Below are 26985 nucleotides of genomic sequence, written 5' to 3'. Positions count from 1 at the left end.
TGTCGCAGCAGATGTAGATAAACATTTTCTTTATCGAGCAAAATAGATAAACCTAATAGATGTAGGGGCGCCAGCATACAAGTCAAGCAAACAGACCCCAAAAAAATCTTGTAAAAACTGATCCGAAAAAAAAATCTCGTAAAAAAACTTGCAAAGACAGAAATGGAAAAAAAATCTTGTAAAAACAGATCCGAACAAAAAATCTCGCAAAAACAGATCTGAAAAACCTTGTCCTATCAGGTCAATACATGAACTGGGTGAAGAATGTTGCGAGACAACACGATAGCAGCTAGCGATGAAAAAATGTCACTCAAATTTAAGAAAATTACCTTTAAAGGGTCATTTCATATTCTTCAGTGAGAAATTGCGATATATCGTAACATGATTGTCCTGTAATATATTGAATGTATCGTGATTTTATCTTCATCTTTGACCATATAATGCGTTTGTGTATCATAGGCTGAACTTACTGTTTTTATTTTACTAAACAGATGAAAATGATTGACTGATTTATTTGGAAAAACACATTAATTACCAATATTAAGAGAACTTTTCAGAAATGTTGAAGTAAAAATGTTGACTTAAAGTTCAACATACTTCCCATATATTTGTGTTGTGTTTCATAAACAATCAGTAGTTGTAAATGTAATGTAAAACAGCTGAAGTTGAACAGTTGTTTGTCCTGATAACGACTCACATCATGTTTTTCTCGTGCAGGAGGCTAAAAACTTATTCAGACTGAAAACTTTGTTGTCTCTTTTTGATTGACACGCATTTGTAAATGACTGAGTTTTTGTCGTTCGGGAAAATGTTTTATTCACGACTGCGTGATAAATTAAACACTGTCAGCGCCAGACTTTTCATTTAAAACCAAACATTGTTTTTATTTTGTTCACTCGCCATTTGTGACTAAAATTACTTCTGCAAACAATACAAGTCTTTTCAAAAACATGATTCCAAGAAAATGAAAATAACCCCAGTTTATGTGTGTGTGTGTGTGTGTTTGCAGACCAATGATGTCGCAGGAAACACGTGGAACTGGCTTTACTTCATCCCCCTCATCATCATCGGCTCCTTCTTCATGCTCAACCTGGTGCTCGGTGTCCTCTCAGGGTAAGACAAACGCGACAAACACGGGTGAACTCCAGGAACGTGTCCAGAAAACTGCATTTTCTGGAGTTTGCTGACGACTCACCTCATGAAATCTGAGTCAGATTAAGTCGACGCCGTCTTAAGAACATGTCAACTTCTTTGTTTCATTGATAGATAAACATTATATGACAAGTAAATAAAGTCTAAAACTGGGCTCTCTCCTGCACCAAATACCATTGAGAAAATCAGCGATTTTAGCTCACGGGCTTCTGGTCTACTGCTGCATCATTTGGTCACTTAGTGTCACTTTACTGAATCTAAACGCACATTTTCCAAAACAGAAATCACAAAATAATTGTATTTGAACTTACTAATGGAGGCAGCAGTGGCTCATCATTTCCTGTGTGCTGTGAGGTTAAAATTGCTGATTTTCTCTATGGAGTTTGGTGTGGGAGCGCAAACGGTACACGAAACGACACATATAAGATTATTTAAGATGATTAGGATATTAGATAAGGCCTTTTCACTGTAAAGCTGGAGTCATGTGTGGGAAAAAAACCAAAAAACATTTTTTTGGTCTTTGTTCCAACAGAGAATTTGCCAAAGAACGAGAGCGTGTGGAGAAGAGGCAGGAGTTCCTGAAGCTCCGTAGGCAGCAGCAGATAGAGCGAGAGCTCACAGGATACTTGGAGTGGATCTGTAAAGCAGGTTAGATTCTTCTCTCCGCAACCAGTGTGAGATGGTGTTAATGTGTTTGTTGTGTTAGAAAAACAGAAAAGAAAGAGAAAGTCATTCTTTCCCTGTTGCAGAGGAGGTGTTGCTGGAGGAGGAGGACGAGATCGCAGAGGAGAAGTCCCCGCTGGACGGTGCCTGGTACAAGAGGAAACAAAACCTGCCAGGTGAAAACACCACTCTGTTTCTCTGCTTTACCATCGTTTATAATGGTAAAAGTGTTGTTACTTTAGATTAACATCTGTTTTTTTAAACCAGTTAACATGTTTACGCTGCTTCACACGACATATAGTCTTCGTTTTTCCCCAAAAAAATATAAAATTGATGTCCCGAAAACCAGTGATTCTCAAACTTGAAGTAAAAAATAGAAAACATTGAGGTCTCGAAGTAACACCATTATCACCATCGACGCTGAGTGTTAGTGCAGTGTGAAGAACAGCTTCATACCATCAACGGAGAATCCATGATGTTTGACTTCATATATTACAACACGTAATAAAAATACACCAAGTTTGTGGGATTAAAAATCAATATTTGTGTCTTCTCGCATCTTTTGAAGTGATTTTGCGTGTGAAAATAATCATAATGACATAATAGTCTTTCTCTTTTTCAAACTTTAAATGCTTTGTTTAACTTTCATGCAACCTTTAAAAAAAGTGACATTCTTTACCTTAAGTGCGAAAAGTGTACAATCCCCAAATTATTGACAAATGAACACAGTATATTTAATCTTTTCTAAATGTTCATTTACTTTGAATAGTCATATAAAAATCATTATTAATTTAATTTTTAATTATTAATTTTATCTCCATAAGGTGACGAAAGGAACTTTCTTTTAACCAATTGATTCTTGTTGGTTTTATATTATGTATTGATATATACGTAAATACATATAGGTATACAGTATATATAAACCAGAAAAAAAACAACTATGTACACATATACACATATATATGTATAAATATATACACACATATATATGTACACAGTTTATATAAAGATATACATATATATTTACATATATATCAATACATAATATAAAACCAACAAAATCAACTGTGTAAAAAAAAAGTTACTTTCGTCACCTTAAGGACATAAACCGTCACCACTGAAACTTGTTAAGGTTTAAAGTTTCCTTGTCGGTATATGCATAAATATATATGCATAAATATATAAATATATATATATACATACATACATATATATGCATAAATATATAAATATATATATATACATACATATATACGCATTCATATTTATGCATATATATAAATATATACATACATACATACACATATATATATATATACACACTTAGTCATGGCTTTACTCGTCCTTTTGTTGCTTTCAGTTAATTCTCTCTCTATGTCTCTCTCTCTCTCTCTCTCTCTCTCTGTCTCGCCCATTATGTCGGTCCATTAGAGCTGATGTGAAGACAAGGGTTAATTAAAGGGGATTTACCGCGAGCCTGATTAGATTTGTTAATATACACATGGAAATGCGTTTGCCAGGAAAAAACGGACGCTGAGAAAACACATTCACGCTCTCTGTCTCTCTCTGTTTCTCTCTGTCTCTCTCTTTCTCTCTCTGTCTGTCTCTCGCTCTCTCTCTGTCTCTCTCTTTGTCTGTCTCTCTCTCTCTCTGTTATTTACATACGAGGCATTAAAATTACTAGAGGGGGGAAAAAACCATTACAATGTTGTTAGAGCGGAAAATATGGAGTCAGCCTTTGTCACATAATTAACAGAGGAAAGTGTGTGAGCACAGCTGACTGACACACACACACACACACACACACTCTGAACGTGGTGAACTTACATACATACACCGCGTTTATTCATGTTGTGATTTAGAAAATAATACTGTTTTTATGTGCTGTAATGTGGAAAAGAATCCCCTGAAATTAAAGCTGTTGCCACTAGAAATCGGAGCTATTTTACATCAGCACGTTGATGTAAGTGATTGAATGTTTGAAAGGCCCGAGGACGTCTGCAGATCTGTGGTGTAGGGACAAAATTAGTGACACTGAGAGCACAGAAATAAATGCTTTTATACTGAAGTGTCTCTCAGTCTCAGTCTGGTTCTGGTTCTGTCTCCCAGGAGCAGAAACCAGGTGTCTCCATGTCTCCAGTGACATCACACACTCACATGACCATCAATTATTCATTCATTCACAGTCATGTTGTGTTTCATTCTAAAGCTGTTTTGAGCAGGAAGTCAGAAAATCTCCAAATGAATGAGACGATGTTTGCTTTTCATCATCGACTGCATTCACACACGCACACACACACACACACACACACGCACGCACACACAGACACACACAGATTAGTATGATAAGATTATCTGCGTCTGCTCAGCACATTTCCTTCATCACTCTTCATGTCGTTATCAGCGTATATTATATTATCATAATAGGCATATTATTATTAATATTATAATAATATAATGTTATAACAATATTATTTTGAATGTTTTCTCTTCTTTTCTCTTCACAGTTCTGAAACGAGGCAAATCAAAGAAAGGTAAAAACGACCTGATCGGTGCTGAGGAGGGGGAGGATCCTTTCGCCGACATCTCCTCTGCCGGTAAATATCAGTGACTTGATTTGGTTCTTATATGATTAACTTTACACTCTCCGGCACCAAACTCCATTGAGAAAATGTACGTTTTTTACGTAATTTAACGTCCCAGCACACGGGAGCTGTTGATCCACTGCTGCCTCCATCAGTCAGTTAAAATGTGTCATTTTGCGAATTTGGCATTTGAAATCCTTTGTTTTGATTTACTGAAGTGACACAAACTGACCACACGAGGCAGCATAAGACCAGCAGCTCCTGTGTCCGTGTGAGCTAAAAACGCTGATTTTATCCATGGAATTTGGTGTGGGAGATTGAGCGGTTTATAAACTTTCTTTCTTTTTCTGACAGGAAGTAGCCACATTTTTGCAAATACATAGAATAAATTGTCAAATAAATTTTAAATGAATATCAGCAGAAATTGTGTTGTTTGCCTGCCATAATATTATATACTAATGCCTCAGTAAACCAGTGCAGTGTAACCCACGCCAATAATTCCCCAACTGTTTAAGTCTAAAATGATTGCAGTCACCAGATGGTTGTTGAGAAAGAAAAATAATGTAAAATATTCAAAATAAAATGACATATTTTGGACCGGGGGGACACCTCCCGAGCCAGGAACCCACATAAGACAGACCGGGCCTGCTGTTACTGAAAAACAGATTTTCTATTCTAATGCATCACATGCACCAACTTTTCCATTTTGAAAACTCAAGTTTGTAAAAATACTCACTCTCCCACACCAAATCCCATTGATAAAATCAGTGTTTTTAGCTCACAGGGACACAGGAGCTGCTGGTCCACTGCTGCCTCGTGTGGTCAGTTTGTGTCACTGAGGTAAATCTGAACGGAGGATTTCTAATGCCGCATTTTCAAAGAGTCACATGTGAACTTAGTGATGGAGGCAGCAGTGGATCAACAACTCCAGAGTGCTGTGATGTTAAAATCGCTGATTTTCGCTATGGGGTTTGGTGCAGGAGAGTGAGAATGAGACAGACTCAATCAATCAGTTTCTCACAGGACTATTTGTCGTTCTCAAAAACACATTAATGCTACAGTTTATAGATGTGGAGACATCATCTCACCTTAAGGGGAAATTAGTATAATAAAACTTACCTTAATTAGACTGTTAAATCAAAATAGGAAGAAGAAAAAAAACACCTCCACTGTTTTAATTTGAAATTAAGTTTTTATAATAATATGAACTGATATGGATTATTATTGGTTCCACACGAAGACGTTGCATAATTGCTTGTTGTGTTGCGTGTGAGTTGGAAATAAACATTAACCTCGTAATTAAAGCCATTTTGATGCCGTTAATTTAAAATATGGTTACTTATTTTACCCAATGTCTCCTTTCATGACTGATTTCCATAAAATTGTGTGTGCCAAGGGAAAAATACACCGCGTATCACTTGTTTTTTACTCATTATGACAAAAGTTCTGCAACAAACTTGGTACAACTTATTTATTATTTTATTTGTCTCGTTAACGCAATTTTACTCCCCCACACCAAACCCCATAGAGAACATCAGCGATTTTAACATCACAGCACACAGGAGGTGTTGATCCACTGCTGCCTCTGTCACTAAGTTCACATGTGACATTTTGTGAATTCTGCATTTGAAATCCGTTGTTCAGATTTACCTCAGATTTGGTGTTTTCCTTTTGTTTTTACATTTCCTTGTAAACACTTCATTACCTTAGTCACAAACGTCTTTCTCTGTGTGTGTGTTTGTGTGTTACCCAACTACACTGTTACCACACATGCATGCTTCACTGACAAAAATACATCATGGTGCGCCTGAAGGCATCACATGTAATCCTGCTGCAACTTGGCAAAACTGAGAAGAAGGAAAGAGAAAAAGTCCGAACACATCATTATTATTATTATTATTATTATTAGGAGGAAATCAGCATCAGCAGTGTGGTCTGTGCTTTCCAACAACTAACTGTGAGCACAAAAAATAGTTATAGAGGTTAAAAAAACACCCTTCTGGCAGAGAATGGAACTTTTGTAAATTTCTCACTGTTTTGCACCAAAGTCCATTGAGAAAATGTACGTTTTTTTACGTAATTTAACGTCCCAGCACACAGCAGTTGTTGATCCACTGCTGCCTCCGTCAGTTAGTAAAAATGTCTTATTTTGCGAATTCGGTGTTTGAAATCCGCTGTTTTGATTTACTGAAGTGACACAAAGTGACCACACGAGGCAGCAAACGAGCAGTAACTCCTGTGTCCGTGTGATCTAAAAACACTGATTTTCTCAATGGAGTTTGGTGTGGGAGAGTGAGCGGTTTACAAACCTCAGTTTCCTGTTTGAAACCAGCAGTTAAACTATGAGATTACACCAGCAAACATGTCGTTTGTGATGTGTTTTTAACCCTTTTAGTCTTTTCCTCCCTCGTGTCGTCCAGCTCCTCCCAGCTCGCCGTTTGGCCGCGCCAGCGTGAAGAGCGGCGGCAAGTTGGACAGCTCCTCCTACTTCCGCCGTAAGGAGAAGAGGACGCGCTTCTTCATCCGCCGCATGGTGAAGGCCCAGAGCTTCTACTGGATCGTCCTGTGTCTGGTCGGCCTGAACACGCTGTGCGTGGCCATCGTTCACTACGACCAACCTGAGTGGCTCACGAGGGCGCTCTGTGAGTCTCAAACACACACACACACACACTCTGGTTTCCAGTACATCCAAACCGTAACCTAACCCTAACTTTAACATAACTTTAGAACCTAAAAATGTCATCATTTACGCTTATGTCCCCACAATAGAGGGAACAGCAGCTACACTCTGTCATAATAGATAATTGTAATAAAATTGGTATATTTTAATGATATTGTCTTTGGTTCTCATGCTGAGCCGTTTATGTTAAAAACTCAGTTTTTTTTGCTTTTCTTGGTCAAACAGACACGGCAGAGTTTGTCTTCTTGGGTTTGTTCCTGACTGAAATGAGTCTGAAGATGTACGGACTCGGAGCGCGCAATTATTTCCATTCCTCTTTCAACTGCTTTGATTTCGGGGTAAGATTTTCTCGTTTTTTAAAACGTGGAATCAGGTCGTTCTGTGGTTTCAGGGCGAGCTGTTGTGTTGTGTTGTGTTGTGTTGTGTTGTGTTGTGTTGTTATTTGAAACTGCTTGTCTCCAGGTGATTGTGGGGAGTATTTTCGAGGTGATCTGGGACATGATTAAACCCGGAGCGTCGTTCGGCATCAGCGTGTTGAGAGCGCTGCGGCTGCTGCGCATATTCAAAGTCACCAAGTGAGTTCATTTCACAGCAAACACACAAACAAGTCGACAAAAACTATAAAAAATAATCCTTTGAATCCCACATTCTAAGCTGAGATCGTCCCACAGTGGGGGAATGTACATTGTCTCAGCAGCAAAGACAGTAAAGATAAAGGTAATATATAATAAACATGCATTTCCACATATGTGGAACAGTAAGACGATAAAAGGTTGAAATAAGATGTACATTATAATGACTATAACACGTGTTTCCCACTTTTTTAAAGACGTTTTTCACAATAAATGTTCTTTCAAACTAATTTTATTCATATTTTCTGCCATAACTCTTAAGTAAAAGGCTGGAAAGAATTCAGCAAATGTATTTGACCATCTGTGCGTCCAGACCTGGTCTCTAGGAATGGTTAGAGGACACTTTATTAAGATTGAATTATATGCAGGAAAAGTAGTTCAAATGATTTTTTAAGAGGTTAATATTCTGCTATATAATTAATTATCTTAATAATGTTTTTTGTTGTTTTATCTCACTGTTTTCTGACCGAAAACCAAAGTCTGAGTCATTTCAGAAACTCTCTCACACCAAACTCCACTGACAAAATCAACGATTTTAACATCACTGTGATCCACTGCTGCCTCCATCGCTGAGTTCAAACATTTTATCTTGTGAAATTTGTTCAGATTCATTTCAGTGACAGAAACTTAACCAAACAGCGACTCCTTTGTCTCAGAGAGTTAAAATCACTGGTTTTCTCAATGGACTTTGGTGTGGAAGAGTGAAGCGTTTGCCAATTGACACAAATTTCAGTTTCTTGTTGAAAAATAAGGCAGATGTCGGGATAAAAACAAAAACTGTAACTCTAATATCAGAAATATCAATATAAAATAAAAAGCTGGGGGGATATTGTGTAAAACGTGCAATCAGCAGTTGAAATCTGAGCCTGTAATAGAACAAAAACACCTGAATGATCCGTCAAAGTGTGAGAACACAGCTTATATGAGTCATGAGATCAGCTGTGTTTTTCTCCTCTCTCTCAGATACTGGAACTCGCTGAGGAACCTGGTGGTTTCCCTCCTGAACTCCATGAAGTCCATCATCAGCCTGCTCTTCCTCCTCTTCCTCTTCATCGTGGTCTTCGCTCTGCTCGGCATGCAGCTGTTTGGAGGACAGTGAGTAAAATCTCTCTCTGACCTCTGACCTCTCTGACCTCTCTTTGCCTCTGCTCATTCACATCCACAGTTTAAACACACACACACAATCTATGCCTGTTTACATCTACGATATCTTAAGTATATGTTAAGTATATGTTCACTACTTCATGTTGTTGTTAAACAGCCTTTTCTGACAGGAAACTGTGTCGCTTACTAAAGCGCCAACTTCCTGCACCAAATCACTGATTTTACCATCGCAGCACACTGGAGGTGCTGATCCACTGCTGCTTCATCACTGAGTTCAAATGTGTTATTTTGTCACTTTTAAAATTCTAAATTTGAATTTACCTCAGTGACACAAAGTGACCACACGAGGCAGCAGTAGAGCAGCAGCTGCTGGGTCCCTGCGAGCTAAAAACGCTGGTTTTCTCTATGGAGTTTGGTGTGGGAGAGTGAGTGAAATTAACAAACGTTCATTTCCAACGTGTTATTTGGTGACTTTGGTGTTTGAAATCATTTGGTTGCACTTACAAAAACTCGCCATATGAGGCAGCAATAGAACGATAAAATCTGTGTCCGTGTTTTTGAAAATGCTCATTTTCTTTATGGACTTTGGTGCAGAGAGTCTGTCCCGGATTAGGCAAAAAAACGGGCGGATAAATGTACTTTTAATGATTTTAATGGAAAAAATGCAGATTATGTGATTTTCCACTGCATTTTAGGTACATTTCTTAATGTATATTTTATTATTTTTAATCAGTACAAAGCTATAAATATATTATTTAAAGTTAGTAGTTAGTAAGACTGTATTTTTCCAACAGAAACTGAAGTTTGTAACCCAGCACCAAACTCAGTGATTTTAGCTCATGGGGACACAGGAGCTGCTGGTCCACTGCTGCCTCGTGTGGTCACTTTGTGTCACTGAAGTAAATCAAATGCAGAAGTCACCAAAAACCGCATTGGAACTTACTGATGAGGCAGCAGTGGAGCAACAACTCCTCTGTGCTGTGATGGTAAAATGGACAGCTTTGTTGTGGGAGGGCGAGCGCTTTACAAAGCAACATGAAACTCCACTTTTCTGGTCAGCAGCAAACATGTTCTTAACATGTTATAGACTTAAGCTGGCAGAGATTTTCTAACGTTTTCACACATTTTCATCATGTTTTCATCGAGGGTGAGCGCGCAGGGTTCAGACAAGTTTAAGTTTACGTCAGTGAAAGCAGCGGTCTTCACTGTCTCTGAGGCAGAGACGGCCGTTTCCATGGCAGCGGGCTTTCATCGCTCTGCAGCATCATTAGCGTCGTCACATCAGTCTCCTGTGATGGAAGTGAGTGAGTGAGTGAATGTGACGTTCACACGCTGCTTAATTCATTCAGCCATTCATCACAAACACACACACACACACTGTGAGAAACGTGATGTCTGAGGCCAAAAAAATCTAAATTTAGACAAAGGGCAGTGTGGGTTCTGTTCTTATGATGACAAATGAATAAGAGACCACGACGGCAACAGTTTAAGGAAAAAAACAGGATTATAAATCATCATTAAATGGGATTAGAGTCGAGAACAGCTTTGATGTGTCACAGATTAACCTCGTGGTAAAACACAAACAGTGTCTTTTCTTTTTTCTGCTCAGACTCTCAGTGACTGAAATACAATCTTCTACAAGCTTTTACTCTTCACTCGTTACCTGAACGGCCTTAGATCGTCCTCGCGTGCAGCCATTTTTTCCCCATAGTCGAGGCTTAAATGTCACGTTTTATTTCAATAACAAACAACAAAAAAGACCTAAAAGACACAGAGTCATCGTTGGAGTAGAGCTTTTCTCAGGAGAAATGTTTTAAACGCGGCTGTTGATAGTTTCAAACTATGTGATCTTTGCGCCGTAGACTTTGTTGTTGAATATTAGATGAATATTATTCGAGTGTCTGTTTAATGTTTTAATCTCAGCAGCAGGCGGTAACCAGAAATATTTTTCACGTGAGATTTCACATCATGCTTTCTGTACGCGCTTAAAATAAAAAATTATTTTACCAATTCTCTTGCAGTTAAATGAAATGCACATATTGACATACAGTATGTTCCTATTAAAACTGCATATTTGAGGTGGTTTTCCCAAAGCAGGGGGACGTGTTTCACGACAAAAGTCTGGCAGTAGAAGAAGAAGAAGCTCAATGAACCTGTTTGACAGATATGTGAATGAACCCTTAAGAGTTCCTTTTAAAAAAACTTACTAATTTGTTCCTAGTGGCAGAAAATGTCACCTTCCCCAAAACTGCTGTAAAAACATTATATATTAATTTTTTTCCACTTTAAATCAGCCTGAAATATACATCAAATATTAATAATATGTTTGAAATGTTAACCCTTTAAAGGCCAGTATGTTAATTATTATTAGGCCCTGGGATGGGTCAATGATTGGCAGAAACATTGATTTTGATGCATTTAGAGCTGAAACAATTAATCTATGAATCGATTATTAATCGATTACTAAATGAATCGACAACTGTTTTAATAATCGATTAATCGGTTTGAAGCTTTTTTCATGATTAAAACAAGATTTCCGATTGTTTAAGCTTCTTAAATGTGAATATTTTCTTCATGTCTTTGCTCCATAAAACAAAGAAATTAAAAGTGCATCATTTTGGTTTGTGGACGTTTGAGAACATCATCATTTCCAGGTTTGACAAACACCGATCAACATTTTTTAAGGTTTTCTGACATTTTATGGACCAAACGATTAATCGAGAAAATAATCGACAGATTAATCGATTATGAAAATAATCGTTAGTTGCAGCTCTACATGCATTGTTTTTTTGATAGTGTCAGATTTAAAAAAAGAATTGTCACCTTGCCAAAAACTGCTTTAAAAACGTTATATATTCATATTTTTTCCACTTTAAATGAGTCAATCTTTTAAAACTACTTCAGCCTGAAATATACACATCAAATATTAATAATATTGTTTAAAAATGTTAACCTTTAACGGCCAAAAAAGGTTCTCGCGTAGCTTAGATATTAGGCTAAGTTAAGGAACTGAGGTGACAGTTCTAAATGTTTACCAAAAATAAATATCCTCTGGAAAACTTGAGCTATATTCTATACAACACAGACAAAATGGCTCAACAATTAAAAACAGAATGACAGGAAATGTCCTGAGGAACTCTTCAGGGTTCAAAAAAGCGTGGAATTCTCGATCTGGCTTCTCTGACTACTGTAGAAAATCGTAAAACAAGGCCTTTGTCTATAAAGTACATATAAAATACTTATTCTAAGGCTCAGTTTTTGTTTTAAAGCGATTATACAAACATACAAACATATGGATGAGTAAGTGTGTGAGAGATGACGCAGCAGCGGCACGTTTAGTCATATATCTGTCGCATTTCTACCAATAACTCTTGCATTTTTCGTCCAAATGACGCCAAAGTCGGCACCGGACACGCTGGTGACCTGATTGAGTCACCTGTCGAGTTTGAAGTGTGTGAAGCAAACCATTGGACAGATGTGGGATTAAAAGACTTATTTTATTATGACTATTGTGAGCTGCTGCTGCTCCTGGTGGTGGTGGCGTGTAACAGCAGCAGCAGCAGCAGCAGCAGCAGCAGCAGGGGGCGACAGCAGGAGTCTGCAGCGCCTCACATGATTCCTGTTTTCAGTCCTGGTTTAATGAAGTCCCAGTGTGAGACACACGCTCCCAATCCCTATTATCAGAGTAAACAGAGGTCGGCAGGCGACACACACACACACACACACACACACAGCGGCTAATCCTCAAGGAAAAGGGAGGAGGAGGAGGAGGAGGAGGAGGAGGAGATGATGGAGTGCAGGAGAAAAAGGAGCGAGGGAGAATCAGGCAAAGAAAGGGGTAATTGAGAAAGTGATGGAAGGATGAGAAAGGCGGGGAGGATGGTGGAGGATGAACTAATGAGACAGAGAAGGACAAACATAGACGAGGAGGAGGAAGAGGAGGGGGAGGAGCCTGGGGAGAGAGAACATACTGTACGATGACATACCAAGAGAGGAATTGAATTAGCTGCTCCTCCCTCCTCCATCTCTCTCTCTCTCGTGTGTGTGTGTGTGTGTGTGTGTGTACAGTAAATATTGCAGAAAATGTGATTAGTTTTCACAGATGGACAAATGTATGTGGACACACGGCGTCTTTGTCTTCATATAATTCATATTTAATGTTTAATCCATTCATTCTTTCATTCGATTGTGTCATAGCGACACATTTGGGATTATATTTAACTGTTTTCCTTAAAATCTAATATATTTATATATATATATATATACTTATATATATATACATATGGATAGTTCAGGGTCAACAAAAGCATGCCATTTGAAAAGTTGCTCTTTTATTTATACAATATTTTTGTATAATATTATATATAACTATATATACATATTTCTTGTGTGTATCAACTCAAAAATACTCTGACTTAAACTTGCAGAGTAATGAAAGGGAAAAACAGTCAAAAAATCTAAAAATATAGATAATTATCAAGTTATATGAATTCAAAATGTTAATTTGGACCTTGAAATGTGATACACAGTTACATTTAATCCCTTTTATTTATTCCTTTATACAATTGAACAGCTACAACACTCAGTATAAGATGCACAGGTTATAAAATGTAATTCAAATCTATGCCAGCTTAAGTGGTTACTATTTTAAGAACATGTTCACTGCGTTTATCTCACTGTTAGACAGACTTTTCTAACAGGAAACTAACATTTCTTCTGCTTTGTAAAATAGTCACTCCTCTGCACCAAACCCCATGGAGAAAATCAGCGATTTAAGCTCGCGGGGACACAGCAGCTGCTGGTCTGCTGCTGCCTCGTGTGGCCAGTTTGTGTCACTTTTATAAATCTGAACAGAGGACTTTAAATGCTGATGTCTCAACATCAACCCAGGATAACTTAGTGATGGAGGCAGCAGTGGATCAACAACTCCTCTCTGCTGTGAGGTTAAAATCGCTGATTTTCTCTATGGAGTTTGGTGCAGGGGAGTTGAGTGGACCTCAGGAGTGACACAAACTTCCTGTTTCCTGTTAGAAAAAGTGGATTAGTTTTAGTTGTCGGAGCAGGGGGCGCTCACAGCACAGTCCGCACAACCTGAAGTATCTCTGTGACCTGATTTTCAAATGTTTTCACTATTTATCCACAGCATTTCTATTCAAAGTGTGGATGAATGAACATACAGGATTTCTTTGTTTTTTTTAATGCTTTTTGTATTGATTTTCACAACAGAACACGTATTTGTCTGTTTCTCTGTCCCTAACTCAAAGTGTTGTGATGAAGCAGCCGTGCAGCTGATTTTTTGAGCCCTTCCTCATTTTCTCTCTGTGTCGTTCTCTCATTGTCTTCTTCAGTTTCACGCCCAAGGATTCAGGTTCTGGCAGGTTTGTTGGGTTGGTGTGTGAGGTTCCTGCAGAGGTTTACGCTCCCTGTGGAGAGAGTGTGCATGTGTGATGACATGAAGCTGGATCCCAGTGTTTACTTTCAATTGAAAATAAAGAAAATACTAACAGGTGGAGTCCAGTTCACATGAATCCTCTCCAGTTTTTTTTTTGGAATAATCCGATTTACTGACGTGGAAAACAACGTCAAGGAAACAAAAACAAACTTTATCGGGTTTTGGTTTGTTCATGAAAGTCGCAATGTTTTTTCTCTCGCTTTCATGACAAACAACTTCGCACACAGTGTCCAATCACGTGTCGGTATTTGTTCCCCACAAGCCCCGCCTCCTCTTGTTCACACAATTCTTGTCTTCAGGTTGTGTATAGCTACCGACATCGGTATGAGTCGCGATAAACGTCATTTTAGCTAATCTGCAGGGGGCGCTGTTTCTGCTGCAGATGTTTAGAGCAAAGATGCTGATTCAGACAAAGTGTTATTGCGAACTTTAAAAAAAAAATTCTCACCTCATTTTTCTCAGAAACAAATTTTTCCGCAGATAAGATAAATGTTAATATTTTGAAATTTGAAAAAGTAAAAAACCAAGAATTTAACCCTACATTGATGCCTTTGGCGCCCTCGTGTGGCATTCCAAAATAAATCTCCAGGACTGTAGTCGGGCGGGACAGCCTCTTCCAGTCAGTCACATGAAATGTTAACGATTTTCCCATTCATGATTATCCCGATAAGTATTGCGTAAAATTTTTATTGCGATAAAATCATACATCTATTTGTCGTCCCATTCTTACCTCAACTAAAGACTGAGTTTATTTTGTGAATTATACAAAAATGTGAGTTCACTGAAGTTGTTTTTTGGTTTCTTTTCAGTCAAAGATAAAAGTCATAAGCTTTTATTTTGGAAAGAGAATGTGTTATTTCTATCGTTCATGTTCAAACTGAAAATGTAAATTTGCACTAAAGTGAAAGTATTAATGTTTCATGTACTGTAGAGTTTACGTTATTATGATCTTACGTTACTTGACGTAATTAATTTCTGCGAAGAAAGAAGGAGAAAATTGTAAAAAAAATTGTCTCCAAAGTGAACTAAAAAAACAAACCGAGGCGTGGGCTTGTTGAACCGCTGCACCCCCTAGTGGGCACCAACAAAAACAAGTGGCAAAGTAAAGACTAATTCACTCATTCATTCACCCTCCATTCATTCACGTTTTCTCCTCCGTCTTCTCATGTTGTCTTTTCCCCATGTTTGACGTTCGTGTTTGACCCCAAAATTGCGACAAAATACATTTATTTACTTTTCAAAATTCACAAAAAACAAAACAAGCACATGATGAACAGAATCTGTTTGTGTAAGAAACTATCGTTGCGAGGGATAATGCTGCGTTCCATTTGTAAATGAAACGCAGCACAAGTCGCAAAATTTAACTCTACGTGCAAGTGAGTGCAGGAATTGCGATTGTTAAAAACAAAAAAAACAATTCACCAATTTTCTTCTTTACCGGAATTTATTTGGCAAAATCTGTCCCTTAGCATTGAAGAAGAAGTTCGCAATTTATCCAGAAATTACCTGGAGTAACCGTGGCAAAGAAAATGTGAAAAATCACAAAAAAATTCTCCTTGGAAATGAATGGAGATCGTAAATCAAAGAGAATATCAAAAGAATATCGCTTTGCGCAACAGATGCTGTTCGTCGTATGGTTTACGTAGTTTTACGGTTCCCAATCTCATAGTATTCCGACTTTGTTCTTGTACAATTACGATTTTCTTCTTGTAAAATTATGACTTTATTCTTGTAAATTTACAACTTTTTTAATATTACGACTTTATTCTCGTAATATACCCGCACAAGACCAAATTAACGGCATAAAAACACGGTGTTGCCATAGCAACGTGAGTTTAAATCCGCTGTATTTTCCTCTTTCCCTGTTTAACTCATGCTCCTGCTTGTGCGTATGTGTATGTGTTTGTACTTGTGTGAGTTTATCTTTAAAAGAAACGTGTTGTTGCTTTTTTGTCGTGTTTTTTAACGTCCTCTCCTGAACAGCAGGTGAACAGTACTGTGTGTGTGAGGCAGAACTTTCTAATTACTTGTTTTTTTTATTTATTTATGACTTTTCCCTCGAATTGTAATTATTAATTTTATTGTTATTGTCTGTTTCGTTTAGGTTTAACTTTGAAGAGAAGACGCCCACAACAAACTTCGACACCTTCCCGGCGGCCATTCTCACCGTGTTCCAGGTAAAACACTCCACACACACACACACACACAGATTTTCTTAATAAATGAGAGAATAAAAAGACCTGATTAAAGGAAAATGACTGCTCTGACTTCCCTCTGTCTCTTAAGGAGCTCATTAATAACCTTCCAATTAGTCTCTGCTCATAACCTTTTGCTCGATAAAGTAAAATGAATCCCAAAGTCTGAGCGATGTTAATGGTTTTAACGACGCACACGCGTCCGCGTCTCTCTCTCTGACCGTCCTCAGATTCTGACCGGCGAGGACTGGAACGCCGTCATGTACCACGGCATCGAGTCTCAGGGAGGCGTCCGCCGCGGCATGTTCTCCTCCATCTACTTCATCGTCCTCACTCTGTTTGGAAACTGTATCCTCTTTAACGCCTCGTTTTTCAATGTTTGTTGTTTTGCTGTAAAATTCAAAATCAAGCAAACTTGTTTTTGCAAATATTCACACGTTCACTGACCTCACTTTTGAATCTGTAAAATGACTACGACAACTTTCTGCCTTTGATGTGTCTCGCTCATTTACGTAGGGTGCAAATTGCCAAAATGGACGCCAAGATTCCAAATGGCTGACTTCCTGTTGAGTTGAGGCCATGGTTACGGTCGACTTTTTTGTTCGTCTTGGTCTTCATCACATCTTCCCACCAAGTTTTGGGTAATTCAGTGGAACTCATTAAACTGCTCACTCCACCGCACCAAATCCCATAGAGAAAATGAGTGTTTTAGCTCACCGGTACACAGGAGCTGCTGGTTCACTGCTGCCTCGTGTGGCTAGTTTCTGTCACTGATGTCAATCCAACCACAAGTTTTCAAACAAAATAGTCACAAAAAACACATTTGAACTAAGTGACGGAGGCAGCAGTGGATCAACATCTCCTGTGAGCTGTGATGTTAAAATCGCTGGTTTTCTCTATGGAGTTTGGTGCAGGGCGTTGTCTGTTTGCAAAGCAATAAAAACAAACCATTTCCAGTCAAAACAAAAGATAAAGTAGTGAACATATTTTCTAATATAACGTGTAGATTTTGTTAGGTGAGTCTTTAGTTGAGTTTAGTGAGAATAAGTGTCTTTTTGACTTTTGTTTTTCTCCATTCCACAACTCAAAGAAACAAGAGGAATCAAACAAAAGCAGCATGTGGTGTATTTGTCTTATCATTAATGAGGTTAAAATGTTTGTCTTGAGGCGAAAAAGGTCAAAGAGTGATTTAAATGAGAAGCAGCAGAGGCAGTATCTTCTGCAGCGAGGCTGACATTTTGCTCAGAGGATCAGGATCACTGGAAAAACACAGTGATTGTCCAGTCTCATCTCCACGTTGCTTCAATGCTAATGTTTTTAGCACGGAGGCTCCTCCCACCACAGGACTCAGTCCCAGTGTGACTGTTTTTCTCCCTCCTCACCTGTGTCACCTGTGTTTCCTCCTGAGCGCCGCTGTCACTCAGACACACTCCTCAACGTCTTCCTGGCCATCGCCGTCGATAACCTCGCCAACGCACAGGAGCTGACCAAGGTGGGTTCAGTGCGCCCCCCAGTGGTGACACAAGGAAAAAACTGATTTTAGCCGCTAAGCAAAAGGCAGTTTGAAGTCTGTGATATCTTATCTCCTCTCATCCGCTCCTGCACCAAAGTCCATTGAGAAAATCAGCATTTTTAGCTCAGGGAGACGCAAGAGCTGCTGGTGTGCTGCTGCCCCCTTTGGTCAGTTTGTGTCACTGCCATTAATCAGAAGAAAGGTTTTTCAATGCCGAAGTCACAAAATAGCTCGCTTTAACTCACTGACCGAGGCAGCGGTGGATCAACAGCTCCTGTGTCTGTGTGAGCTAAAATCGTTGGTTTTCTCTATGGAGTTTGGTGCAGGGGAGTGAACGCTTTACAAAGCAACACAAACTTCAGTTTCCAGTTGGAAAATAAAGTCGTTTAACGGCGACACAGAGCCGCTAACATGGTGTGGTCGACTTAATCTGATAAAAAATTATTTTTTATTTGTAAGTGTTTTGTGAAGTGGTGAAACATCTGTTTTCCCTGGTGTTTAACCAGAGAGCAAACTGCAGTTTCAACAGCACTGAAACAAAACTGAATTCATGTCTCGGTTTAAGGATGAAGAGGAGCAGGAGGAGGCAGCCAATAAGAAGCTGGCGCTGCAGAAGGCTCTGGAGGTGAAGGAGGTCAGCCCCATGTCGGCGGCTAACATCTCAATCACTGCGTACGTTTCCCGGAAGTTCCTCCTCCTCCTCCTCCTCCTTCTTCTGCTTTTTCTTCTTCTTCTTCTTCTTTAGCAGCGGCGTCTCACTTCAGTCCCACATTTGAAGACAAATGTCTGTCCTTCTCTGTGTGTGTGTGTGTGTCTGAAGTGTCCATATGTTCTATGTTCTCTTCCTCCTGTGCTGGTGTCATGTTCACCAAACTCCACCTTCATCTACCTCCGTCACTCACAGAGGTAATTAAGGAAGCTTCGTTATGTCAACGAGACGTGTTGAAATTGACATAAACCAAAGATTTGCATCTTTAGCTGAACGTCTAGTAGCTACGAGTTTATTACCGCAGCAACTGTTGGTTTTATCACTGTAAACAGAGTCTAGTTCTGTCCAATCACTTCATTTACATTATTATATGAAGTTATTATGGAATTATTGACCAACTACAGCACAGATATGTTGCCTAACCCTGGTTTAACAAAAATAGAGAGTAACTGGAGACATTTCTAAGCAACAAAACTATTATTATTATTATTATTCGATCGTGTGATTGAAGATGTTTGGGCTGTCAAGTGTCAGCTCATGGTTCATGAAAAACCACAAAAACCAAAGATTTAGACTGACAGTCTTTTGTCACAGAGGAGAAGAAACTCCAAATCAATGAATCAATTAGCTGGTGATTAATTTTTGTCGTCTGTGACTCATCGATTAATCGCCGCAGGGCCTTATTTTAACCTCAGGATTTATGATTGACAGGTCCTGGGATCTTTTGTTGAGGATGTAATTAAATCTCAGCTATTTTTAGAGCCTTGATGAAGCAGTGAAATTATGAGTCTGTCGCGAGAATTCCTCTCATTGATTCATCGCAGCAGATCTGTGTGCTGTATAATTCTGCGACATAGCCCTTTATTCAGAAATGACCGTTCAATTCACCTTGCTTCTTAATTGCCCTCCTTCCTCGTCCTCCTCCTTCCTCGTCCTTCATCGTCCTCTTTATCTGCAGAAGAAATTTCGCTGTGGACAGTTAACTCTTCCCCGTGTCCAACATCTTCACCATTTCTGACTGTTGTTATGTAAACTTGTTGTCGTTTCTAATATTTTTCATTTGTACACAGAACAGTTGATGGTGTTACCGTGTGCTCAGGGTTTCATGACAAAACGACTCCAGACTTAATTATGCTGTAATTTTTCATACTTTTATGCTGTTAAAATATCATTTTAATTATTTGTTGTTCTGGAATGAAACTCCTGATTTATCTTTTTTTGTCACTTTCAGTTGTAGAAATGTTACTGACAAACACTGTTGTTGTTGTTGTTGTTATTGTTGTTGTGTGAATTGAAGTTCAGATTAGTCCTTTATTGTGAAACAGGAGGGGACAGGTGGACACACGTGGACGTACAGACCGCACACATGTCCACCCGTCCCCTTCACACCTGTGTCTCAATTTTTCTTTTGTTTTTTGTTCTGCATGCACAGTTTTGTAAAGCAAAATCGAGACGCGATCTCTCGCAGGTCGTCCATCAACAGCATTCAATCACCGTGAGTCACTCTTTAATCTGCCCTCTTTGACTCCTTTCCTTTCTCCTCTCCTCTTCCCTCCTATCCTTTCCTCTCCTCCTTCAGCTGACCCACGGCTAAACTCGGCCGTCAAAAGCTTTACTTATGTTACTTTTCTCTTTTCCTGAAACTCAAGTTGCAGAGAACAATAATCAAGTTCAATATGCTAGCTAGCTAATGTTAGCTATTTGCTGCTATTGTTGTTGCTAGCTTGCATCCACATCCACAGGTCATAACATGAGGTCAGAAGCCGTGTTGTTCATCGTGTTGTCATTTAAGTGTCAGTAACTAACCAGAAACACCATTTGTCCTGCGCCATGTGCTATATACGGCTACTTCCTGTCAAAAAAATGTTGTTAAATTTTTGGAAATGGCCTTTAGTAGTTATTCTTATAAAATAAATACATGTTTTTGAGTAATGGTTAGGGTTTTTTTCTGTAGGTCAAACCACAACAGTGGTGCTACCAGGACGTAGCTGAACTACTAGCTATGCTTACATATTTTCAGAAATTAGCAAGTAGTTGTGTCACGCAAAATCTTCAGTTCCACTTAAATATTTAGTGACTGAAATGAAAGAGGCATCATTTTCTTACATTATATTACATGTCATTTAGCAGATGCTTTTATCCAAAGCCACTTACAAGGGAATTGAGTACAACCTGCCAGGGGTGGAGTTGAAATTGCGACCATGATGTCTTTTGCACACAGGGTACCGGTTTTAACCACTGAGCTACCCCACCCCCTTTTGTGTCTTCATCTAATTCACAACTTCTCAACTCATTTGGACAAGCTACACCTCATTAGCTTGTAAATAAACTCTAACGCTAATAAAAAGTCTTTGACAAAATAAAACAAAGCTACATGAGCAAATCATAAAAAAAACAATCTGTACCCTTTAAGCATCTTGCTAACAACACGAGCTATAACAACACAAGCTCTAGCTGACAACACTAGTTATAGCTAATGACACAAGCTGTAGCTGATGACACAAGCTATAGCAAACAACACGAGCTATAGCTGACAACACAATCAGTTTAGCTGTGCATTTCTTCTCTATCTTTGATTAAATTCACTGAACCTAGAAAACGTTGCAAACAAACAAGAACCCCTTCACACAGCGATAAACATAATTCACATCGTCCTTTCGTTGTTTCATCTCCAAAGCTCTCATTTTTTAGACCAACACATAATGATTCTTGTTTGTCTGCGTGCTCTAAAGGGAACGCAGATAGGTCAGTTGCCCCTGTGGCTCAAAAAAAAGAGAAAGATGAGTAAGTTGCATACATAAATTTAAGTGTAAATTGCTTGCAGACACCCCCACTCCTGCCTCCCTCTGGCTTTTAACAAGCATTGTGTTTATAATAATTTATCTTTAATTGAGCAGAGTTAATTTCTCTGTGCTTCTCTGCGATCACCACAGGCCGTTTGGCTTCTTCGGGCGGTTTGTAATCGCAGTCCGTTTAAAATGCTAATGGCGGGCCAGAGATGCTAATTCATCAACACGCCTTCATTATTACTGCAACTATTCCCACTGTGTTTTCTGCTCCTTTTTTTCTCTATCCTTCCTTCTGCGTTATTTCCTCTCTGTATGAACACTGTATGTCTGTTTGTCCGTTGCTCACCTGTGTGTGGATACCTGTCCTGTGTCCTCTGTGTTTTCTGTCTGTCTTTTTTAGGACATACTATACTGTCTACTCGTCTCCCGTCCGACGAATGAGGTACAAAACAACCAGAGGGGAACAAACTTATCTGACCCTATAAAAAGCCTCACGTAAATAAAAAACAACAACAGTATATCCGATGGAAATATGGAAACACAACAAGGGGTTTATGATTGTCTCACGTCAAAAATACCACAAAACCTACATTTTGCTTTAAAATCAGTTGATTGGGGAGGATTGAATGGAAAAAGTCGATAATATTTCACGTTAATGACGTAAAGATGCCGTCTAGCTCACCAACATACAGTCCCAGTGATTTATTAAATGATTTATTAAGTGCCACAAGTGACCCCTGCATCTATCCAGTCATTCCAGGACCATGGATTCTTGATTTTCACTTTCTGTAATGTGTTTTTAGAGCCATCTTTAAGAGTTTCAAGAATGTTTTTTACAGTTAATATAATACTGTGAATCGCAATTATTTAGGTCTCATGCCAAATCAAGAAATTCTGTCATCATCATTTCATGTTGAGTCATGTAGAATAATTATGATCTATGGTCTGGCACGTTACATCATAATTGAAAGAACGTTAGCGAGTGGGACATTTTAATTTGAAGACTTAACAAAAAACCCTTAATAGTTTTGTTTTAAAGACATTTTCTTGACGTACCAAGTCCTAACTTTTGTTACATCACTCTTTCATTTCTATTTTAGTCCATGAAAAGGCTGCTTTCAGTCAGTTCTTAGTCATTTAAATGAGTCAAAAAAAAACAATGAACACTGCTGAACTTATTTTCTGCTTTGCCTTTTGTCTCGCCCAAACAAAGAGGCGGCATTGTTCAAGTGAAGACTTGGTCGTTAGCACAGCTGAAACCGGTTAAAAACATCAGACGTCACCTTGGTAACACCTTTTAATGTTCTTCATAGAAGTGTGAAGGAAGTGTCAGTGAGAAACCTTTAGTTCACATAAATACCTCTACATTCTGTTGAGTCACTCAGGCTTTTTACACTGTCCCTGGTTATATCTCTTTACCCAATCAGGAGCCAAAACTCCACAAAGAGGCGGTCCTCTCTGCTCATGAGGTTATCGTATGTTCCATCGGAAGTTGGAACTTGACGTGGCAAACATATTTAGAGCTAGTAATTGTTAGCAATACCAGTTGATAACAACACTCTATGTTGTATTTTGCGTAAACAAACAGCGTGACAGGATTGGCAGCCATCTTACAATCCTGTCAGGGTTTGTGAGGTTGCTCCGACTTTCTTTTCTTTGTGTACAACTGAAAAAAAACAAAAACGATGAAAAACGAAAGCTTTTTATCTCATGGCGGCCAAGTTGAATTGTGATCAAAGGGATTGAAGTTGACAATTTGGAATGACATCTTCTGATAAATTACACTCTCCATGTACGACTGTAATACATGTACAGTAAAAAAAACCAAAAAACAACAACCATATCATGGTGTTGAAGATTAGAACTATTTTAACCTTTTAAAGGTTAATCATGGTAAGTGACAGCTTTACCATGGGGAAAAAAATCCTGAAACATCCTTAGACCTCATCATAACTGGTTATTTCAACAGACATCTGTGTAGATTCTCATTCATCCAGGTTTTCTTTATCTAAAACACACTGAGTTGGTAACAAGAGGACTTGAAGTTTTTCTTCCACTTCGCATCCAATAGGTTTCTTCAGTTTTTTGGGGGTTTTTAGTTTCGGCTTCTCCCTCTATAAGGGTCACCACAGCAGATGAAACCAGCTTGGAACCAGCACTAGGAGTACAGTAAATGTGCTGGGGTCAATTTGCTACTGACGTGATGTGTTTTGGACAAACAAAGACAGTAAAGAATTAGCAGTCAATCTCCCAAAAGTCGCAATAAGATGTTTCTATGATATTGTTTTTGATTTCTTGATTCCTGTGTGCAGTAAGGAGCAGCGGGGAAGCAAAGCCATGTCCGTGTGGGAGCAGAGGACCAATCAGCTGAGGAGACACAACATCAGGGCGAGCAGCGAGGCCCTGTTCAACGAGCTCGACCCTGAGGAACGCCTCCGCATGACCTCCGCCCTCCACCTGCACCCCGACATGAAGACCCACTTGGACCGGCCGCTGGTGGTGGAGTCCAGGAACGGCGACAAACAGGAGGTGGGAGACGCCCGGCAGGACGGGGTGGGAGATAACTTCCACACGCACTCCAGGAAACATCACCGCCACCACAACAGAAACGGGGAGAGCAGAGATGGAGGCGAGGGCAGGGGGGGGCGGCACCACGCCCACCACAGTAGGGGCAGAGATCACAGCAGTGACAGCGCCCCGGTGAAAGAGAGGAGGTACAGTCGAGACGGAGGATTGGGGCACAGGCACCACCACCACCTGGCCGGATCACCCGAGGAGGAGAACAATGACCTGCATGGAGGAGAACGGGGACATCGCCATCACCATTACCATCATCCACCCAAAGAAGGGAACGGAAGGATAGGGAACGGTGCACACGAAGAGTCCAAGAACAACGGAGACACGAAGGGACGCTGCTCTCGGATACTCAGAACTCAGTCTACTCTGGACGGAGACGATTGTAAGAGGAACAGAAACGGAGCCAGAGGCCACAGGTAAGGCTACCCATTTAGTTTATTCATGAATTTAAATTTGTACCAAAGTGCAGCATGACTCACAGCTGTGATCACGCCACTTAACATCGAGTTTCATTTCCCCTGTCTGCGAGGAACGGCGTCATTATGTGAAAGAAAGTGCATGTCAAACTTTTAAAAGCTATTTCATTTGGTAACAACGAATTCAACTGACGGGCAGCGAGGGATGAATCAAGTCATGTGTCATGGAAAACATTTAAACTTAGATCAACTATTAAAAAACTGTTTCCTGGGCTTGAAAATGTTTTGGATTTGTCAAAAAAATTTAGAAAACACTGTACAGATACACTTGTTTGCCACTAGATGGCAGGGGGACTGTCAAAGGAGTGCATGGATTTAGCGAGCGCTAACAAGATACCATCCACAAAAATGGCAGCAAAGTGTGTTTTTCAATCATCAGTGGCTTGGGAATGACTTTTTGACGATGGCAGCTCTGTTAGCTAAGCTAATTGTGAGGTGACAATAATATAACTTGTCGCGTTACATGTGAGTTTGCCTAATGTAACATGCCGCGTGTTGGGGATAAAATGTGCTAACGTTTTGATTAGTCATTGGTGTAAATGTGTGGGAACCTGAGGGGAAAACCGTCCAACGTTTGCTTGATTTTATATTTTCAATGCTTGTAACCGCTGACAGGTCATAGTCTGTGATGCATCTGACCTGACTTAATTAATTCCCGGGTGGATTTTCTTTGAAGTGCATTTCATATCCTACGACATAATATATAAGACATAAAAATAATAGGCTGTGGATCCTTCTTCCTTTCACATAAACACCATACGACTGTGTGTTTGTGTAGCCTGGCTGCCAGTAAGAGTCCTGCTAATGCGTAGCCAAATAATTTGTGGTCTGTCTCCCCAGAGGGGGGAGACAAACTTTTCTCACATGGTTCTTGTTTGGTAGAGAAAGCTTGAAGCTCGTTTAGAACATAATGATGCCTCATCTCTGTCTCCAGGGAGAAGCAGACGGATGCTGAGGACAGCGGCCTCGCCTCCAGTCCTCTGCAGCTGATGCACAGCAGCCTGAGTCTCGGGGAGAAGCAAGAGGACGAGGACAACCAGAAGAACTCCACCAGGGCCAGTCAGGCGGGACTGAACAGCAACGCCATCCACATCCCTGTCACCATCACTGCACCTCCTGGAGATACCACCATCATACCCAGTGAGTACAGAGCGGGTCACTTTGGGACACCCGGTGGAGTTATGTTAGCATTGTTGCCTCACAGCAACAAGGTCCCCAGATGGCGAACCCAAACTAAAAGTTGGTAGTTTGGCTGCCGGGCCTTTCAGTGTCGAGTTACCATGTGTGCCGGTGGTTCCTCAGGGTTCTCCGGCTTCCTCACACAAAGATTTATATCTCATTGTGATTTCTGAGTAAAATATAGGTCAGATAGAATAAAAATGGTCTGCCACAACCAACTTTGCAGTACTGTTGCTAAAGTCATGACAACATGGTGTCCGCTGTTGTTGGTTGAACTTTTACGACAAAAACGAGGCAAAAATGCCGACAATGTTGTGAGCAGCCTTTTACCGACAGCTCTGTTCGGACATTTTAATCTTACCGTACTGCTAAGATAAGTCGATGTAACGACACTGCCCATGTTGACGTGGTTGACCAACACATTCACCAGAGGGCAGCACAGATGAGACAAAGAAGATGGTGTTCGTGGAGGAAGATGCGATAATTGACCCTTTTGAGAAAGTGCTAAGCATTTATGTGCTCTTGACGGTTAACGATGGTCTTACTTTTGTCTCGTCTCACTTGAATAATTAGCTTCACTGCCCTCCCGTGATCTCCGGTGGTTCTGGTCTAGTTTGTCTGTTTAGTATGTGCATCTGCAAACTTTTGAAGTGAAAAACTGACCAAATATATAGGCACAGGGTACGGACAGAAGGCTGCGTCCACTTCTGTATCTAATGTTGAACATAAATGAACCTTAAAGCTTTACAAAGCAAACATGTAGCACAGAGTTTAACTGTCTCAGACAAATGACGACGAAACGTGGCGATATCTTTGGTCGTGCCTCCAAATCGTACTGTAAGACCGGTTCCCAGACGGCCGTTGTCATGGTATTGCAACCAAAGAAAGCCTGGAACAAAGTTCTGACAGTGTCAGACATTTAGGATGAACATCTCACAGCGGCTATGACGCAGGTCATAGCGTAGTGGGATGATGCGGCACATGCTGATGAAGTTGTACTCTTGTGTCTTCACCATGAATGGTCTTGACATACGTCGTAGCTTGCATCTGTCCTACCAAAGTTTATTAGCTCCATGTGGCACAAGCGTAAGAGTGTAAGATCATCATTTTTCCAAAGAACAGTCTAAAACTGCCAGTAGGAAAATCCAAGGTCGTAAGAAGAAGACGTTCTGGAGAAACTTCTAATAAGTCAAGGAAGTTCATTTATTTAGTCAACCAACAACGACAACACGGACCATAAGCCTGAGTCTGGTTCCCATTGATTAATGATTGCATTTGT

At 39.7% G+C, this 26985-nt stretch overlaps 1 protein-coding gene across 11 annotated transcripts in view; it reads left to right on the top strand.

Moving 5' to 3' along the window:
- The window catches only part of cacna1bb (calcium channel, voltage-dependent, N type, alpha 1B subunit, b), a 114051-nt gene that overhangs the window by 47426 nt on the left and 39640 nt on the right, over window positions 1–26985 (top strand). For 5 of the 11 annotated variants that reach the window (XM_058617615.1, XM_058617617.1, XM_058617612.1 and 2 more), the window contains exons 9-24: window positions 1010–1113; window positions 1685–1800; window positions 1902–1991; window positions 4323–4412; window positions 6821–7042; window positions 7306–7418; window positions 7543–7655; window positions 8676–8807; window positions 14165–14194; window positions 16373–16445; window positions 16694–16811; window positions 17888–17955; window positions 18542–18648; window positions 20118–20180; window positions 23787–24467; window positions 25462–25667. In XM_058617615.1, coding sequence (XP_058473598.1) covers window positions 1010–1113; window positions 1685–1800; window positions 1902–1991; window positions 4323–4412; window positions 6821–7042; window positions 7306–7418; window positions 7543–7655; window positions 8676–8807; window positions 14165–14194; window positions 16373–16445; window positions 16694–16811; window positions 17888–17955; window positions 18542–18648; window positions 20118–20180; window positions 23787–24467; window positions 25462–25667 — 2326 coding nt within the window. The remainder of the gene's footprint in view (window positions 1–1009; window positions 1114–1684; window positions 1801–1901; window positions 1992–4322; window positions 4413–6820; window positions 7043–7305; window positions 7419–7542; window positions 7656–8675; window positions 8808–14164; window positions 14195–16372; window positions 16446–16693; window positions 16812–17887; window positions 17956–18541; window positions 18649–20117; window positions 20181–23786; window positions 24468–25461; window positions 25668–26985) is intronic. The other 6 variants (XM_058617622.1, XM_058617618.1, XM_058617616.1 and 3 more) reach the window with 3 other exon arrangements.

The sequence above is a fragment of the Solea solea genome, chromosome 19 (assembly GCF_958295425.1).
Source record: "Solea solea chromosome 19, fSolSol10.1, whole genome shotgun sequence".
NCBI lineage: Eukaryota > Metazoa > Chordata > Actinopteri > Pleuronectiformes > Soleidae > Solea > Solea solea.
The sequence above is the reverse complement of the archived record's forward strand: the minus strand, read 5'-3'. Positions and strand labels throughout refer to the sequence as shown.